This window comes from Platalea leucorodia (genome assembly GCF_965183815.1).
Source record: "Platalea leucorodia genome assembly, chromosome: 32".
NCBI lineage: Eukaryota > Metazoa > Chordata > Aves > Pelecaniformes > Threskiornithidae > Platalea > Platalea leucorodia.
The window spans coordinates 82,903-100,734 of NC_138854.1; the positions used below are offsets into that span (position 1 = coordinate 82,903).

Consider the following 17,832-nt stretch of genomic DNA (forward strand, 5'->3'; position numbering starts at 1 on the left):
TCCGGTGGGGCGGAAGGGGCGGGGCCAGCGGGCGCTTCCGGTCTCCCCGCAACAAAAGGAGGCGCCGGTGCGGGGCTGGGGGGGGGGAGGGGGGAGGGCGGGGAGTGGGGGGGGCCTGGACCCCCCCCCGGGGGGGGGAGGGGTCACCCCGTGGGGAGGGGGGGAGGGGCGGGGACCCCCCAGGTTGGGGGGGGTCCCCACGTTTTGGGGGGAAACTGGGGGGTTTTGGGGGGGAGCCTCACGTTTTGGCGGGAAACTGGGGGGTTTTGGCGGGAAACTGGGGGGTTTGGGGGGGAAACTGGGGGGTTTGGGGGGGTCCTCACGTTTTGGCGGGAAATTGGGGGGTTTTGGGGGGAAACTGGGGGGTTTTGGGGGGGTTCCTCATGTTTTGGCGGGAAACTGGGGGGGTCCCCACGTTTTGGGGGGAAACTGGGGGGTTTGGGGGGGAACTGGGGGGTTTGGGGGGGGTCCTCACGTTTTGGCGGGAAACTGGGGGGTTTTGGGGGGAAACTGGGGGGTTTTGGGGGGGTTCCTCATGTTTTGGCGGGAAACTGGGGGGGTTTTGGGGGGGGTCCTCACATTTTGGGGGGAGAGTTGGGGGTTTGGGGTCCCCCTCCCCCATTTAACTCTTTGCCTCCCAGCCGCCCGTGGAGCGCGGCGCCACCGCGCGACGCCGAGAGCCCCCGGCGGGTGGCGGGGGTCCGCGGGGGGTGGTCCCGGACGCCTGGGTCCCCCCCCGTCTCCCCCCACCCCCAGCCATGGCGGCCTCGCCGGCGCCGTCCCCCGAGCGCCTGTGCGCGGCGCCGCCGGCGGCCGAGCGTCGTTACCGGTGCGGGGAGTGCGGGAGGAGCTACCGGCACGCCGGGAGCCTGGTCAACCACCGCCAGAGCCACCAAACCGGCGTCTACGGCTGTAGCGCCTGCGGCAAACAGCTCTACAACCTCGCCGCTCTCAACAGCCACCGCCGCGCCCACCGGCGCGCCCAGGCGGACGGACGGACGGACGGCGGCGGCGACGAGGCGGCGGCGGCATCGACGGGACGGCTGTACGGCTGCGGGGAGTGCGGCCGGCGGTACCGGCACCGGGGTAGCCTGGCCAACCACCGGCACACCCACCGCACCGGCGTCTTCGCCTGTTCCCTCTGCCCCAAACACTTTCCCAACCTGATGGCCCTGCGCACCCACGCCCGGGGGCACCGCCGGGGACGGCGGCCTGCGCCGCGCCGCGTGGCCGATGCCGACGCCGCCGAGCGGGTGTACCGGTGCGAGGTGTGCGGGAAGACCTACCGGCACTCGGGCAGCCTGATCAACCACAAGCAGACGCACCAGACGGGCGACTTTGGCTGCAGCCTCTGCGCCAAGCGCTTCTCCAACCTGGGCGCGCTGAAGGGACACCTGCGGGGACACCGCCGGCGGCGTCACCGTCACCACCACCGCCGCAACGGCTGCGCCGCGCCCCCGCTGCCACCGGCGCCGCCGCCCGGCATCTACCAGTGCTCGCTGTGCCCCAAGGAGTTCGGCGGCCTCCCGGCGCTGCAGGCGCATTTCCGCCGGCACAGGCGGCCGCGGGGTGTTGCGGGCGAGGAAGAGGAGGAGGAGGAGGAGGAGGAAGAGCGGCCCTTCCTCTGCAGCCTGTGCGGCGGCATCTTTCCCGGTGAGGCCGACCTGGCGCGGCACCACCGGCAGGAGCACGCGGCGGCGGCGGCGGCGCCGGTGGCGGTGCCAGAGGGGTGCTGGGGGGAGGCGGCGGGTGACGAGTTGTGGCACATCTGCGGCTACTGCGGGCAGCCCTTCGCCGACCTGGAGAGCCTGCGGGAGCACAGCCGCGGCCACCGCGCCGAGGAGGCGGCCGCCCTGGCCGACGTGGCGGGGGGCGAGCGGCGGCCCTACGCCTGTAGCGTCTGCGGGAAGACCTACCGCCATGGCGGCAGCCTGGTCAACCACCGGCAAACCCACCAGACCGGCGTCTTCCCCTGCGCCGTCTGCGCCCGGCGCTACCCCAACCTCGCCGCCTACCGCAACCACCTCCGCAACCACCCCCGCTGCAAGGCGGGACCCCCGGCGGCGGCGCCGGCGGCGCCGCCGGGTGGGGAACCGGCGTGCGACGCCTGTGCCGGTGAGGAGGAGGAGGAGGAGCGGCAACAGGCGGCGGCGCGGCCCTTCTGCTGCGAGGTGTGTGGCCGCAGCTACAAGCACGCTGGCAGCCTGGTCAACCACCGGCAGACCCACACCACCGGCCTCTTCCGCTGCACCGCCTGCCACAAGGCCTTCTACAACCTGATGGCCCTGAAGAACCACCGGCGCACCCACGCCGAGCGCCGCCGGCACCGCTGCGGGCTCTGCCCCAAGGCTTTCCGCCTGCGCCGGCAGCTCCTGGGCCACCAGCGCCTGCACCCCCCTGCCGCCGGCGACCTACAGGCGGACGAGGGGCCGCCGGCGCAGCCGGACGCCGTGGAGACGGTGTCGGAGGACTCGCCAGCACCGCCAACCGCATTACGGGTGGCGGAGGTGTCTATGGGACGCCTGGATGGGATGGAGACGGCGTTGGAGGACTCTTTGGCACCACCGACGTTACAGGCGGAGAAGCCTACGGGACACCTGGACCCGGTGGAGACGGTGTTGGAGGACTCTACTGCACCACCAGCCGCGTTACAGGCGGCGGAGGTGTCTGTACAACAGCTAGGCACGGCGGAGGCAGTGTTGGAGGACTCTTTGGCATCACCACCACCGCTACAGGTGGAGGAGAAGCCTACGGGACACCTGGATGGGACGGAGACGGTGTTGGAGGACTCCTCGGCACCACCAACCACGTTACAGGCGGTGGAGGTGTCTGTGGGACACCTGGACGCAATGGAGACGGCGTTGGGGTCCCCCTCGACGCCCCAGGCCGCGTTGTCAGCGCTACAGGCGCCTCTGGGACACCTGAACACGCCGGTGACGGCGTTGGAGTCCTCCCCGTCACCCCAGACAGCGTTATCGGCACCGGGGGCGTCCCCGGTGCACCCCAACCCGCCGGAAACGGGGTGCGAGTCCTCCTCGGGGCACCCGGACGCGGCAGCGACGGTGTTGGAGTCCTCCCCGGTGCCCGCCGCGCTGTCCCGCGGCCCCCCGAGCGCCCGTCGGACGGCCGCCAAGTCCTCCCCGGGCCCCCGGCCCGCGGCACCGGCGCGGTGTCGCCCCACACAGGCGGTCGGGGGGCAGCACCGGGGGTCCCGGCCCCCCCGCCGCCGTCCCGCCGCCCCCCGACACCGCTCCCCTGGGAGCGCCGAGGCTGACGGGTGACGGCGTTGTCCTGGGGGGGGGTGCAGGGGGGTTCCGGCCCCCGTTTCCCTCCCCGTGATTAAATTTGGGTTGTTTTGGAGTGGTTTTGGGTGGAGTTTGGTTTTCTGTGGGGCGTGACCCCGAGTCAGGGCTGGGGACCCCCAAAACGGGGCTGGGGACCACCGAGCGTGCCCTGAGTGGGGCCGGGGACCCCCCAAATAGGGCTGGGGACCCCCAAGCGTGCCCCGAAGGGGGTTGGGACCCCCAGAGAGAGGCGGGGGGGGGCACTGCAGACCACCACCACTTTATTGCTCTGCCCCCCCTCGCCGCCCCCTAAGTGGGGGTCAGGCTTTGCCGGAGCCGTCCTGGACCCCCGGGTCCTCCCAGGATTTGACCTGCCCCCAGGTGTCGGGGTCCCCCTGGAGGCCCGGGTCCCCCGCGGACGCCTCTTCCTCCTCCTCCTCCTCCTCCTCCTCGCGGGGGTCCGGGGGGGTCTCGGAGAAATAGGCCTCGCGGGTGATGCCGGCGATCCAGCGCTCGTAGTGGGGGGCGGCGGTGAAGAGGGGGGGCCCCCCCTGGGCGCAGCCCCCCACGCTGGCCGTCCCCGCCAGGAACCAGATCCCCCGCTCCTCGCAGGCCACAGGGGACCCCCCGTCCGGCTGCGGGGTCTCCCCGTCAGCCCGGTGCCAGGGGACACCCTGAAGTCACCCCCCAGAAGGGAACACCCCCCCCCCCCAAAAGGAACCCTGGGACCCCCCGAGACCTGCCCAAAAGGGACCCCTGGATCCCCAAACCCCCCGGAAGGGACCTCTGGGACCCCCTAAAGCACCCCAAGACCCCCCAAAAGGGACCCCAGACACCCCAAAGGGACCTCGGATACCCCAAAAGGGACCCCAGGATCCCGAAAGTGACCTGAGCCGCCCCAAAAAGGGACCCAGGGACCCCCTCAAGGGACCCCAGGAGGGACATGGGGACCCCGGGAGGGGTGTAGGGACCCCAAGAGACCCCAAAAGGCACCTAAGGACCCCACAAAGTCCCCCAAGAGGCACATGGGGACCCCAGGAGGGACCCGGGGACCCCAAAATGGGCCCAGGGACCCCACAAATGACCTGAGGAGGGATGTGGGGACCCTAAGAGGGACCCAGGGACCCCACAAGGGACCCCAGGAGGGACATGGGGACCCCGAGGGACCCCAAAAGGGACCAGGGACCCCCAGGGGATCCCAGGAGGGACATGGGGACTCCGAGGGACCCCAAAAGGGACCAGGGACCCCCAGGGGATCCCAGGAGGGACATGGGGACCCCGAGGGACCCCAAAAGGGACCAGGGACCCCCAGGGGATCCCAGGAGGGACATGGGGACCCCGGGAAGGACAGGGGGACATCGGGGTCCGGGCTGACCTGGCAGGCGCTGGTGCCCTCGGGGATGGTGATGCAGAAGGTGTCGGGGGGGGATGGGACCCCCGCATTGTCCCCGACGTCCCCCCGCGTCCCGCAGGGCTCCGAGAGCGTCACCTCCACGCTGACCAGCTCCTCAGGGATGGACGAGCCTGGAGGGGGGACACGGGGACATCGGGGATGGAGATGACGGGGATGGAGACGCCAAGGATGGAGATGACGGGGATGGAGCTAACGGGGATGAGGGGGGCAGCAGGGAAGGTGGGGACACCAGGGATGGGGGACACCAGGGATGGGGGACACCAGGGATGGGGACACCAGGGATGATGGGGACATGGTGGACACCAGGGATTAAGACACCAGGGAGGAGGAGGACGCCAGGGATGACAGGGACACCGGGGATGAGGGGGACGCCGGGGATGAGGGGGACACCAGGGATGGGGGACGCCGGGGATGGGGGACACCAGGGAAGATGGGGACACCAAGGAAGGTGGGGACACCGGGGATGGGGGACACCGGGGATGAGGGGGACGCCGGGGATGAGGGGGACACCAGGGAAGATGGGGACACCGGGGATGGGGGACACCAGGGATGGGGGACGCCGGGGATGAGGGGGACACCAGGGATGGGGGACACCAGGGATGAGGGGGACACCAGGGAAGATGGGGACACCAAGGAAGGTGGGGACACCGGGGATGGGGGACACCGGGGATGAGGGGGACACCAGGGATGGGGGACACCAGGGATGGGGGACGCCGGGGATGAGGGGGACGCCGGGGAAGATGGGGACACCAAGGAAGGTGGGGACACCGGGGATGGGGGACACCGGGGATGAGGGGGACGCCGGGGATGAGGGGGACACCAGGGATGGGGGACGCCGGGGATGAGGGGGACACCAGGGATGGGGGACACCAGGGATGGGGGACGCCGGGGATGAGGGGGACACCAGGGAAGATGGGGACACCGGGGATGAGGGGGACACCAGGGATGGGGGACACCAAGGAAGGTGGGGACACCAGGGATGGGGGACACCGGGGATGGGGGACACCAGGGATGGGGGACGCCGGGGATGAGGGGGACACCAGGGAAGATGGGGACACCAAGGAAGGTGGGGACACCGGGGATGGGGGACACCGGGGATGGGGGACACCAGGGATGGGGGACGCCGGGGATGAGGGGGACACCAGGGAAGATGGGGACACCGGGGATGGGGGACACCAGGGATGGGGGACGCCGGGGATGAGGGGGACGCCGGGGTGGCGCCCCAGGGCCCCGGCCGCTCACCGTTGGGGGCCAGCAGCGCCCAGCAGCGGGTGCCGGGGGGCCGGCGGTGCTTGTCGTAGGGCAGGCAGAGGGGCCGCAGGGCCGGCCCCAGGGCCAGGGGGGCCTCCAGGTGCAGCAGGGCCAGGTCCCGGCCGCCCCCCGGCTCCACGTAGGCCCCGTGCAGGTACAGGCGGGCGCCCCTGCGCCGCGCGTCCCCCGCCGCCGCCGCCTCCCAGGCCTGCGCGTCCTGCTGCCTGCACCCACGACGCCTGGGTCCCCCGGCCGCGCCGCCCCGCCGGACCCCCGCGTCCCTTCCACACCCCCCGCACCCCCAGAGGGGATGGGGACCCCCCCTTGGATACCCGGGTCCTGGGGGTCGCCATGGGGCACAGGGGGCAGTTGGGGGTCCCGGGGGCCTGGGTCCCTTCCCTGGGGAGAGGGACCCCCCCCCCGCACCCCCAGAGGGGATGGGGACCCCCCCTTGGATACCCGGGTCCTGGGGGACGCCATGGGGCACAGGGGGCAGTTGGGGGGCCCGGGGCGGGGTTTGGGGCAGCCAGAGCCCTGGGTCCGGGGGTCACCATGGGGCAGAGCCCCCCGGGTCCTGGGGGACGCTATGGGGCACAGGGGGCAGTTGGGGGGCCCGGGGCGGGGTTTGGGGCAGCCAGAGCCCTGGGTCCGGGGGTCACCATGGGGCAGAGCCCCCCAGGTCCTGGGGGACGCTATGGGGCACAGGGGGCAGTTGGGGGGCCCGGGGCGGGGTTTGGGGCAGCCAGAGCCCTGGGTCCCGGGGGTCACCATGGGGCAGAGCCCCCCGGGTCCTGGGGGACGCTATGGGGCACGGGGGGGGCAGTTGGGGGGCCCGGGCCCCTCACTCACCCGATGAAGCAGTGGGCGGCCGTCAGCACCCAGCCCTCGGCCACCAGCACCCCGCTGCAGCGGTGCCGCCCCTCCAGCCGCAGGCTGACGGCCCAGGGCCAGGAGGGGCCGGGGGGGGGGCTCCAGGCGCGGCCCCCCCTGCATCCCACAGCCTGGGGGGCCGAGGGGCTCAGCCCGGGGCCCCCCCAGACGCCTGGGGTCCCCCCGGAGGCCTGGGGCCCTCGGGGGGGTCAATGGGGTTATGGGGTGCCCCCCACCCCTATGCCAGGGTCCCCGGGGGGTTGTGGGGTGCCCCCCACCCATATGTTGGGGTCCCTGGGGATTGTGGGGTGCCCCCCACCCATATGTCGGGGTCCCCAGGGGTTATGGGGTGCCCCCCACCTGGACCCCAGGGGTTATGGGGTGCCCCCCACCTGGACCCCGGGGTCCCCAGGGGTTATGGGGTGCCCCCCACCCGTATGTCGGGGTCCCCAGGGGTTATGGGGTGCCCCCCACCTGGACCCCAGGGGTTATGGGGTGCCCCCCACCCGGACCCCGGGGTCCCCCGCTGCTCACCCAGGCACTTGCCGTCCTCCAGGCCAGGGGGCGGGGGGGTTCCCAGGGGGGCGAAGGCGGTGGGGGGCAGGCGCTGCCGCAGCCAGCCGGCGTGGGCCACCAGCCCCGTGGCCAGCACTGGCCCGTTGGGGCGGGCGCAGCCCACGGCGAAGCTCAGCACCCCGGCCTGCACCCACTGCCCCCCCGGACCCCCGCAGGCCAGCGGGCCCCCTGAGTCCGCCTGGGGGGGGACAGGGGGTCAGCAGAGAGCCTGGGGGCCCTGTACACCCCCGTAGGCTCCTATAGCCTCCCTATAGCCCCATGGATTCCCCCCATAACCCCCCTAGACCCTCTATAGGCCCCCTAGACCCTCTATAGACCCCCTGCAGCTCCATATATTCCCCCTACAGACCCCCCTATAGCCCCTCTGTAGCCTCTGTAGCCCCCTATAGACCCTCTATACTCTCCCTATTGACCCCTATAGCCCCCCTATAGCCCCATATATTCCCCCTGCAGGCCCCCATAGACCTTCTGTAGTCTCTGTAGACACCTATAGACTCTAGGTCTCTTTGTAGCCCCCTATTGCCCGCCTACAGCCCCATATATTCTTCCTACAGCTCTCTGTAGCCCCCCCATAGGCCCTCTACAGGCCCCCATAGACCCTACAGCCCCATATATTCCCCCTATAGGTCCCCTATAGCCCCTCTATAGACTCTATATCCCTCTATAGCTCCCCTGTTGCCCCCCTACAGCCCCATATATGCCCCCATAGACCCCTACGGCCCCATGTATGCCTCCATAGACTTTCTATAGACCTTCTATAGACCCCTACAGCCCCATATATTCCCCCTATAGGTCCCCTATAGTCCCTCTATAGACTCTATATCCCTCTATAGCTCCCCTATTGCCCCCCTACAGCCCCATATATGCCCCCATAGACCCCTACGGCCCCATGTATGCCTCCATAGACTTTCTATAGACCTTCTATAGACCCCTACAGCCCCATATATTCCCCCTATAGGTCCCCTATAGCCCCTCTATAGACTCTATATCCCTCTATAGCTCCCCTGTTGCCCCCCTACAGCCCCATATATGCCCCCATAGACCCCTACGGCCCCATGTATGCTTCCATAGACTTTCTATAGACCTTCTATAGACCCCTACAGCCCCATATATTCCCCCTATAGGTCCCCTATAGCCCCTCTATAGACTCTATATCCCTCTATAGCTCCCCTATTGCCCCCCTACAGCCCCATATATGCCCCCATAGACCCCTACGGCCCCATGTATGCCTCCATAGACTTTCTATAGACCTTCTATAGACCCCTACAGCCCCATATATTCCCCCTATAGGTCCCCTATAGCCCCTCTATAGACTCTATATCCCTCTATAGCTCCCCTATTGCCCCCCTACAGCCCCATATATGCCCCCATAGACCCCTACGGCCCCATGTATGCCTCCATAGACTTTCTATAGCCCTTCTATAGACCCCTACAGCCCCATATATGCCCCCCCAGGTCCCCTATAGACCCCTATAGCTCCCCAGTGCCACTGCCGAGGGCGTCCCGATACCTGGCAGGCGCCGCGGCCTCCCTCCTGCCCGCCGGCGCAGACCATGGAGGGCCGTGCCGGCCGCGCCAGGTCCCGGCGCCGCAGGTTGGAGTAGAGGCAGTTGCAGGTGTTGGGGCTCAGCAGGTCCAGGGCCACCTTCTGGAGGGGGGACCCCGCCGGCAGGGACACTGTGGGGGGACGTCATCATGGGGAGCCACCACCATGGGGAGACAGGTGGTGGAGACCCACCTCCATGGGGACCCAGGTGACCAAGAACCACCCCATGGAGACCCACCACCATGGAGACCCAGATGATGAGGACCCACCCCATGGAGACCCACCACCATGGAGACCCAGATGATGAGGACCCACCACCATGGAGACCCACCTCCATGGGGACCCAGGTGACCAAGAAGCACCCCATGGAGACCCACCACCATGGAGACCCAGATGATGAGGACCCACCCCATGGAGACCCACCACCATGGAGACCCAGATGATGAGGACCCACCCCATGGAGACCCACCACCATGGAGACCCAGATGATGAGGACCCACCCCATGGAGACCCACCACCATGGAGACCCAGATGATGAGGACCCACCCCATGGAGACCCACCACCATGGAGACCCAGATGATGAGGACCCACCCCATGGAGACCCACCACCATGGAGACCCAGATGATGAGGACCCACCAGGTGACCAAGAAGCACCCCATGGAGACCCACCACCATGGAGACCCAGATGATGAGGACCCACCACCATGGAGACCCACCTCCATGGGGACCCAGATGATGAGGACCCACCACCATGGAGACCCACCTCCATGGGGACCCAGGTGACCAAGAAGCACCCCATGGAGACCCACCACCATGGAGACCCAGATGATGAGGACCCACCCCATGGAGACCCACCTCCATGGGGACCCAGGTGACCAAGAACCACCCCATGGAGACCCACCACCATGAAGACCCACCTCCATGGGGACCCAGGTGACCAAGAAGCACCCCATGGAGACCCACCACCATGGAGACCCAGATGATGAGGACCCACCACCATGGAGACCCACCTCCATGGGGACCCAGATGATGAGGACCCACCACCATGGAGACCCACCTCCATGGGGACCCAGGTGACCAAGAAGCACCCCATGGAGACCCACCACCATGGAGACCCAGATGATGAGGACCCACCCCATGGAGACCCACCTCCATGGGGACCCAGGTGACCAAGAACCACCCCATGGAGACCCACCACCATGAAGACCCACCTCCATGGGGACCCAGGTGACCAAGAAGCACCCCATGGAGACCCACCACCATGGAGACCCAGATGATGAGGACCCACCCCATGGAGACCCACCACCATGGAGACCCAGATGATGAGGACCCACCCGAGAAGACCCACCACCATGGGGCCTCAGCCCCGGGGGACCCAGGCCTCACCGTTCTCAGCCACGTGGCCCCATCCGGTGATCCAGCACGGGGTGCCGAAGGCGAAGGGGTGGTGGGCCTGGGGCAGGCAGATGGTGCCCACGCGGGGCCCGAGGGTGACGGGGGACTCCAGGCGGGCCAGCGCCAGGTCATGGCCCCCCTCCACCCGCCGGTAGCCCTCGTGGACCACCACTTCCACCACCGTCCTCTCCTGGCCGCCCGTCTCCTGCAGCCGCAGCCGGCCCACCACCGCCCGCCAGGCCGTGGGCTCCGCCCGGCTCCCGTTGGGCCTGGGGGGGTGCCACCACTGTCACCCCATCCCCTCTGGGTGCCCAAGCCCAGCCACGGGCACACCAACCCGGGTCGAGGTGGTCCAACCAGGTTCTAGGTGCCCCAACCCCAGTCATGGGCACCCCAACCGTCGTCTTAGGTGTCCCAACCCCATTCTAGGTGTCCCAACCAGGTTCTAGGTGCTCCAAAGGGGATATGGGTGTCCCAACAGGTCACGGGTGCCCCCACCCCAGTCATGGGTGCTCCAACCAGGTTCTGGGTGCCCCAATGAGGATCTAGGTGGCGCAGTGGGGATCTAGCTGGTCCAATGGAGATCTAAGTGGCCCAAGGAGGCGGTAGCTGGCCCAATGAGGATCTAGATGCCCCAGCGGGCATCTAGCTGGCCCAAGTGGGTTCTAGAAGGACCAATGGGGTTCTAGGTGGGCCAACGAGGATCAAGGGGGCCCAATAGGGTTCTAGGTGGTCCAATGAAGAGCTAGGTGGCCCAAAGGGGTTCTGGGACCCCTGCTGAGGATCTAGGTGGCCCAGTGGGGATCTAGGTGGCCCAACAGGGTTCAAGGGGTCCCAGAAGGGATCTGGGTAGCTCAATGGAAATCTAGGTGGCCCAGTGAGGATCTAGGTGGCCCAAAGGAGCTCTGGGCAGCCCAGCGGATTTCTGGGTGCCCCAAGAGGACAGGGGAGGGTCCCCAAGGAAGGTCCCACTCCAGAACTGCCCCCCCCCCGGGGGGTCAGCCCCCCACCTCCCCCTGGGATCCCCCCGGGACTCACCCCTGGAAGCAGTGGGCGGCCGAGAGCACCCACTCCGGGGTGACGAGGGTGCCCCCGCAGAAGTGCTCCCCGCGCAGCTGGAGGCTCACCTGCCAGGGCCACTCTCCAGGGCGGGCGGCCGTGCCCCCCACCACGCGGCCCAGCTCCCGCTGACGCCCGCACTCGGGCTCTGCGCCCGGGCACCCATCAGCCGGGATGCCCGGGTCCCCCCCCCACCGGACGCCTGGGTGTCCCCCGCCGCGGTTGGGTGGGGGGCACCCAGACGCCTGGGTCCCTTGTACCCCACCCTGATTTCAACCATCCCGGGGGGTGTTGCGACAGCGTGCGGGAAGGGGTTGCGACAGTGCTGGGGTGGAGAAGTGGGGCCCGGATGCCTGGGTCCCCCCCGAAATAAGGGGGGGAGGGGAGGGGGGGCTCTTCCAGATGGGGAGGGGGACCAACCAATGGGGTTGGAGGGATTGCTTATGAATATGCAGAGCTCATTTGCATACATCTTACCTGCAGGAGTCTCCCCAGCTGAAATTTCAGCATCTGTGGGGGAAAAGGGGGGGGGGGGGGGGTCAGAGCGTGGGACCCCCCCCCCCCAGCCCGAGGGACCCAGGCATCCGGGCGCCCCGCCCGCCGCCTCCGGGGGACCCAGGCGTCCGGGCTCCTTTTTGGGGGTTGTGACCTCGGCCTTTCCGGTACGACCGGTCGAGTGGGGCGCCCCGCCCGGACGCCTGGGTCCCCCCCCCGGGGCGGCGGGGGACGCCTGGGTCCCTTCCGCCGCCGGACACCTGGGTGTCCCCCCCCCCCCCCCCAGGCGCCTGGGTCGCCCCCCGGCGTGGCCCGCGTTGCCCCCCGGCACAACTCACGGGCCAGGAGCAGGAGCAGGAGGGCGGCGGCGTGTCGAGGCGCGTCGAGGCGCGTCGAGGCGTGTCGGGCCATGGTGGACACGCCGGGGCGGCCCGCGGGGGGGGGGGGGGTCCCTAGGGGGTCCCTGGGGGGTCTGTGGGGGTAAGTGGGAGTCCCTCTGGGTTCATGGGGGGTCCCCGTGGGTCTGTGGGGGTCAGTGGGGGGGTCCCTGGGGGTCCGTGGACATACGTGGGGGATCCCTGGGGGTCTGTGGGGGTCCCTGTGGGTCCGTGGGGGTCCCCGTGGGTCTGTGGGGGTCAGTGGGGGGGTCCCTGGGGGTCCGTGGGGGTTCATGGGGGGTCCCTGGGGGTCTGTGGGGGTCCCTGTGGGTCCGTGGGGGTCCCCGTGGGTCTGTGGGGGTCAGTGGGGGCGTCCCTGGGGGTCCATGGACATACGTGGGGGATCCCTGGGGGTCTGTGGGGGTTCATTGGGGGTCTGTGGGGATCTGTGGGGGTCCCTGTGGGTCTGTGGGGATCTGTGGAGATCTCCGGGGGTCTGGGGGGGTCCCTGTGAGTCTGGGGGGGTCTGTGGGGGTCCCTGGGGGTCTCTGTGGGTCCATGGACATACATGGGGGGTCCCAGTGGGTCTGTGGGGGTCCCTGGGGGTCTGTGGGGGTCCATGGACATACGTGGGGGGTCCCAGTGGGTCCCTGGGGGTCTGTGGGGATCTGTGGGGGTCAGTGGGGGTCCCTGTGGGGTCTGTGGGGGTCGCCGTGGGTATGTGGGGGTCCCCATGGGTCCCTGGGGGGGTCAGTGGGTGTCCCTGTGGGTCTGTGGGGGTCCGTGGGGGTCAGTGGGTGTCCCTGTGGGTCTGTGGGAGTCCGTGGGGGTCCCTGTGGGTCTGTGGGGGTCCGTGGGGGTCAGTGGGGGTCAGTGGGGGTCCCTGTGGGGTCTGTGGGGTCCCACCGTGGGGTTTGTGGGGGTCCGTGGGGGTCCCTGTGGGTCTGTGGGGGTCCGTGGGGATCTGTGGGGGTCAGTGGGGGTCCCTGTGGGGTCTTTGGGGTCCCGCCGTGGGGTTTGTGGGGGTCCGTGGGGGTCCCTGTGGGTCTCTGGGGGTACCTGTGGGTCTCTGGGGGTTTCCTGGGGGTCCGTGTGGGTCCGTGTCCGCCGCCGCCTCTGCCCCTTCCCGGCCCGCAGCCGGTTTTAACCCCACTCGCCCCGCCCGGACGCTTGGGTTCCCCTTTTTTTTTTGGGGGGGGGGGGGGGAGCCCCGCCCCGCCGGCGGACTACATCCCCCAGCAGCCCCCGCGGCCGCTTCCGGGAGGGCCGTGTCGCCGGCGGCCAATCAGAGCGCGGGCGGCTCCAGAACGCCGGCCAATCACGGCGGAGCGGCCGCTCGGCGGAAGCGGCGGGGAGCGGCAACCGCGCCGCCCAATCAGAGCGCGGGGCGGGGACGGGGGGGCGGCTCTTGGGCCAATGGGAGGGCCGGGGGGGGCGGGGCGGGGCGGCGATGGCGGCGCGCGCGGTGCTGTGCCTGGCGGGCGCCGCGCTCTCGCTCTACGCGCTGCACGTGGAGCGGGCGCGCGCCCGGGACCCCAGCTACCGCGCGGCCTGCGACCTGGGGCCCGCCGTCTCCTGCACCCGCGTCTTCGCCTCCCGGTACCGGCGGGGGGGGGGGCGGGGGGGGGCCGGGAACCGGGGCGGGGGATGCTTTGCATCAGGGGTTGCATTGCACCGGGGGTTGCTTTGCACCGGGGCGCGTTTTGCTTTGCACCGGGGCGGGTTTTGCATTGCACCGGGGGTTGCATTGCACCGGGGCGGGTTTTGCTTTGCACCGGGGCGGGTTTTGCATTGCACCGGGGGTTGCTTTGCACCGGGGCGGGGCTTGCTTTGCACCGGGGCGGGTTTTGCATTGCACCGGGGGTTGCTTTGCTTTGCACCGGGGCGGGTTTTGCATTGCACCGGGGCGGGTTTTGCATTGCACCGGGGCGGGTTTTGCTTTGCACCGGGGGTTGGCATTGCAGCGGCGGGAGCGGCGCGCGGGTAAACACCGCCACGTGGCGGGGGCGGGGCTCGCGGCGCCCAATGGAGGGCGGGGGGGCGGGGCTCGGGGGGGATACACACGCGGAAGGGGCGGGGCTCGGGTGGGGGCGGGCTCCCCGCCCGGCAGCGCCATATATGGGCGCGGTGGGCGTGCCCCCCCGCGGAGGGGGCGTGTCCGAGCGGTGCCCCGCCCCGCAGGTGGGGCCGCGGGCTGGGGCTGGCGGAGCCGCTGCTGGGCGCGGACAGCGCCGCCAACGCCCCCAACGGCGCCATCGGCGGCCTCTTCTACCTGCTGCAGGGGCTGCTGGGTACGGGGCACTGGGGGCACTGGGGGCACTGGGGGGACTGGGGACGCACTGGGGACGCGGGGGGGGCACTGGGGACCTGGGAGGGACACACTGGGGGGACTGGGGATGCACTGGGGACACGGGGGGGACACTGGGGACCTGGGAGGGACACACTGGGGGCGCACTGGGAGCACTGGGAATGCACTGGGGACACGGTGGGGACACTGGGGACGTGGGAGGGACACACTGGGGGCGCACTGGGAGCACTGGGAATGCACTGGGGACGCGGGGGGGGCACTGGGGACCTGGGAGGGACACACTGGGGGGACTGGGGATGCACTGGGGACGCGGGGGGGACACTGGGGACCTGGGAGGGACACACTGGGGACACACTGGGGGCACTGGGAATGCACTGGGGGCACGGGGGGGACCCTGGGGACATGGGAGGGACACACTGGGGGGACTGGGAATGCACTGGGGACGCGGGGGGGGACACTGGGGACCTGGGAGGGACACACTGGGGACACACTGGGGGCACTGGGAATGCACTGGGGACGCGGGGGGGACACTGGGGACCTGGGAGAGACACACTGGGGGGGCACTGGGAATGCACTGGGGGCACGGGGGGGACCCTGGGGACCTGGGAGGGATACACTGGGGGGACTGGGGATGCACTGGGGACACGGGGGGGACACTGGGGACCTGGGAGGGAGACACTGGGGGGACTGGGGATGCACTGGGGGCACTGGGAATGCACTGGGGATGCGGGGGGGACCCTGGGGACGTGGGAGGGACACACTGGGGACGCACTGGGGGGACTGGGAATGCACTGGGGATGCACTGGGGACACTGGGGATGGGGTGGGGACACTGGGAATGCACTGGGGACGTGGAAGGGACACACTGGGGGCACTGGGAATGCACTGGGGACACGGGGGGCACTGGGAATGCACTGGGGACGTGGAAGGGACACACTGGGGGCACTGGGAATGCACTGGGGACACGGGGGGCACACTGGGGACACGGGGGGCACACTGGGGATGCACTGGGGACGTGGAAGGGACACACTGGGGGGACTGGGAATGCACTGGGGACACGGTGGGGACACTGGGGACGTGGGAGGGACACACTGGGGGGACTGGGAATGCACTGGGAGCACTGGGAATGCACTGGGGGCATGGGAGGGACACGCTGGGGGCACTGAAGGGACTGGGAGTGCACTGGGGACACACTGGGAGGACTGGGGATGGGGTGGAGACACTGGAAATGCACTGGGGATGTGGTGGGGCGCACTGGGGACGCGTTGGGGACACACTGGGGACACTGGGGATGGCGTGGGGACACTGGGGACAGGATGGGGACACGGAATGCACTGGGGATGTGGTGGGGCGCACTGGGGACACGTTGGGGACAGGATGGGGACACTGGGGATGGCGTGGGGACACTGGGGACATGGTGGGGCGCACTGGGGACGCGTTGGGGACACACTGGGGACACTGGGGATGGCGTGGGGACACTGGGGACAGGATGGGGACACTGGGAATGCACTGGGGATGTGGTGGGGCGCACTGGGGACACGTTGGGGACAGGATGGGGACACTGGGGATGGCGTGGGGACACTGGGGACATGGTGGGGCGCACTGGGGACACGTTGGGGACAGGATGGGGACACTGGGGATGGCGTGGGGACACTGGGGACATGGTGGGGCGCACTGGGGACGCGTTGGGGACACACTGGGGACACTGGGGACGTGTTGGGGACACCCCCCCCCCCCATGCCTTCCCACAGGGGCAGTGCCGGGGCGGGGGGCGGCGGCCGTGCTGCTGGGGACGTCGGTGGCCTCGGTGGTGGCCTCGGTGTGGCTGGCGGGGGTGCTGGCCTTCAGCCTGCGGGACTTCTGCCTCGTCTGCATCACCACCTACCTCCTCAACGGCCTCCTCCTCGCCCTCAACTGGCGCCGCTGGCGGCGGCTCCGCCACCTCAAAACCGCCTGAAACGCGCCCAAAAATGTCGGGCGGGGGGACGGGGACACCCCCACGGCCGGGGGTGCTCCTCCCTTCCCCGCAAACATGGCAGTCGTGAGCCAGGGACCCTGGTGTCTGGGTGTGTGGTGGTGTGTTCCCCCCAACCCCATTCCCCCAAAATTACGGGGGGGCCCGGGCCTCCAGGACCCCCCCGAGAAGGGACTCGGGCATCTGGGACCCCCTCATGAGGGACCCAGGCAACTGGGGACCCCCTTACCGCACCCCAATAAGGGGACTCAGGCATCTGGGACCCCCCTATGAGGGACCCAAGTGTCTGAGGACCCCCTTCCCACTCCCCAATAGGGGACCAGGCCTCTGGGACCCCCTCATGAGGGACCCAAGGGTCTGGGGACCCCCTTACTGCACCCCAATAAAGGACCGAGGTGTCCAGAACCCCCTTACCGCACCCCAATAAGGGACCCAAGCCTCTGGGACCCCCTCATGAGGGACCCAAGGGTCTGGGGACCCCCTTACTGCACCCCAATAAAGGACCGAGGTGTCCAGAACCCCCTTACCGCACCCCAATAAGGGACCCAAGCCTCTGGGACCCCCTCATGAGGGACCCGAGGGTCTGGGGACCCCCTTACCGCACCCCAATAAGGGGACTCAGGCAACTGGGACCCCCCTATGAGGGACCCAAGTGTCTGAGGACCCCCTTCCCCCCCCCCAATAAGGGACCCAGGCCTTTGGGACCCCCTCACGCGGGATCCAGGTGTCCAGGACCCCCTTCCCCCCCCCCCCAACGAGGGATCCAGGCCTCTGGGACCCCCTCACGCGGGATCCAGGTGTCCAGGACCCCCTTCCCCCCCCCCCAACGAGGGATCCAGGCCTCTGGGACCCCCTCATGACAGATCCGGGACTCCCTCCCAAGGGATCTAGGGGTCTGGGGATCCCCTCATGAGGGACCCGAGGGTCTGGGGACCCCCTTACGGCACCCCAATAAGGGGACTCGGGCAACTGGGACCCCCCTATGAGGGACCCAAGTGTCTGAGGACCCCCCTTCCCGCCCCCTAATGAGGGATCCAGGCCTTTGGGACCCCCCTCACGCGGGATCCAGGTGTCCAGGACCCCCTTCCCGCCCCCTAATAAGGGATCCAGGCCTCTGGGACCCCCTCCCAAGGGATCTAGGGGTCTGGGGATCCTCTCATGAGGAACCCAAGGGTCTGGGGGCCCCCCTTACCGCCCACCCCAACGGACCTAGGCATCTGGGACGCCCTTATGAGGGACCCGGGCACCTGTGGAGGTCCCCCCCGACCCCTCCGCCGCCCC

General features: G+C 69.6%; 3 protein-coding genes across 3 annotated transcripts; 2 read left to right on the forward strand and 1 right to left on the reverse strand.

Annotated features, from left to right (window-relative positions):
* The first annotated feature begins 33 nt into the window (after positions 1 to 33).
* On the forward strand, positions 34 to 3,360 carry ZNF646 (zinc finger protein 646). Its single transcript, XM_082334277.1, has 2 exons — positions 34 to 67; positions 642 to 3,360. The coding sequence occupies exon 2, from the start codon at positions 759 to 761 to the stop codon at positions 3,279 to 3,281; it is 2,523 nt and encodes an 840-aa protein (XP_082190403.1). The 5' UTR covers positions 34 to 67; positions 642 to 758; the 3' UTR covers positions 3,282 to 3,360.
* A 203-nt stretch (positions 3,361 to 3,563) lies between these two features.
* On the reverse strand, positions 3,564 to 13,393 carry PRSS53 (serine protease 53). Its single transcript, XM_082334278.1, is given in 12 exon segments — positions 3,564 to 3,919; positions 4,660 to 4,808; positions 5,941 to 6,173; positions 6,799 to 6,920; positions 6,922 to 6,950; positions 7,354 to 7,573; positions 8,906 to 9,072; positions 10,330 to 10,607; positions 11,377 to 11,545; positions 11,875 to 11,907; positions 12,231 to 12,364; positions 13,329 to 13,393. Coding segments are annotated over 11 exon segments (1,788 nt in total). The 5' UTR covers positions 12,304 to 12,364; positions 13,329 to 13,393; the 3' UTR covers positions 3,564 to 3,604.
* A 320-nt stretch (positions 13,394 to 13,713) lies between these two features.
* VKORC1 (vitamin K epoxide reductase complex subunit 1) lies at positions 13,714 to 16,723 on the forward strand. Its single transcript, XM_082334290.1, has 3 exons — positions 13,714 to 13,868; positions 14,451 to 14,560; positions 16,328 to 16,723. The coding sequence occupies exons 1-3, from the start codon at positions 13,720 to 13,722 to the stop codon at positions 16,531 to 16,533; spliced, it is 465 nt and encodes a 154-aa protein (XP_082190416.1). The 5' UTR covers positions 13,714 to 13,719; the 3' UTR covers positions 16,534 to 16,723.
* Positions 16,724 to 17,832: the final 1,109 nt, after the last annotated feature.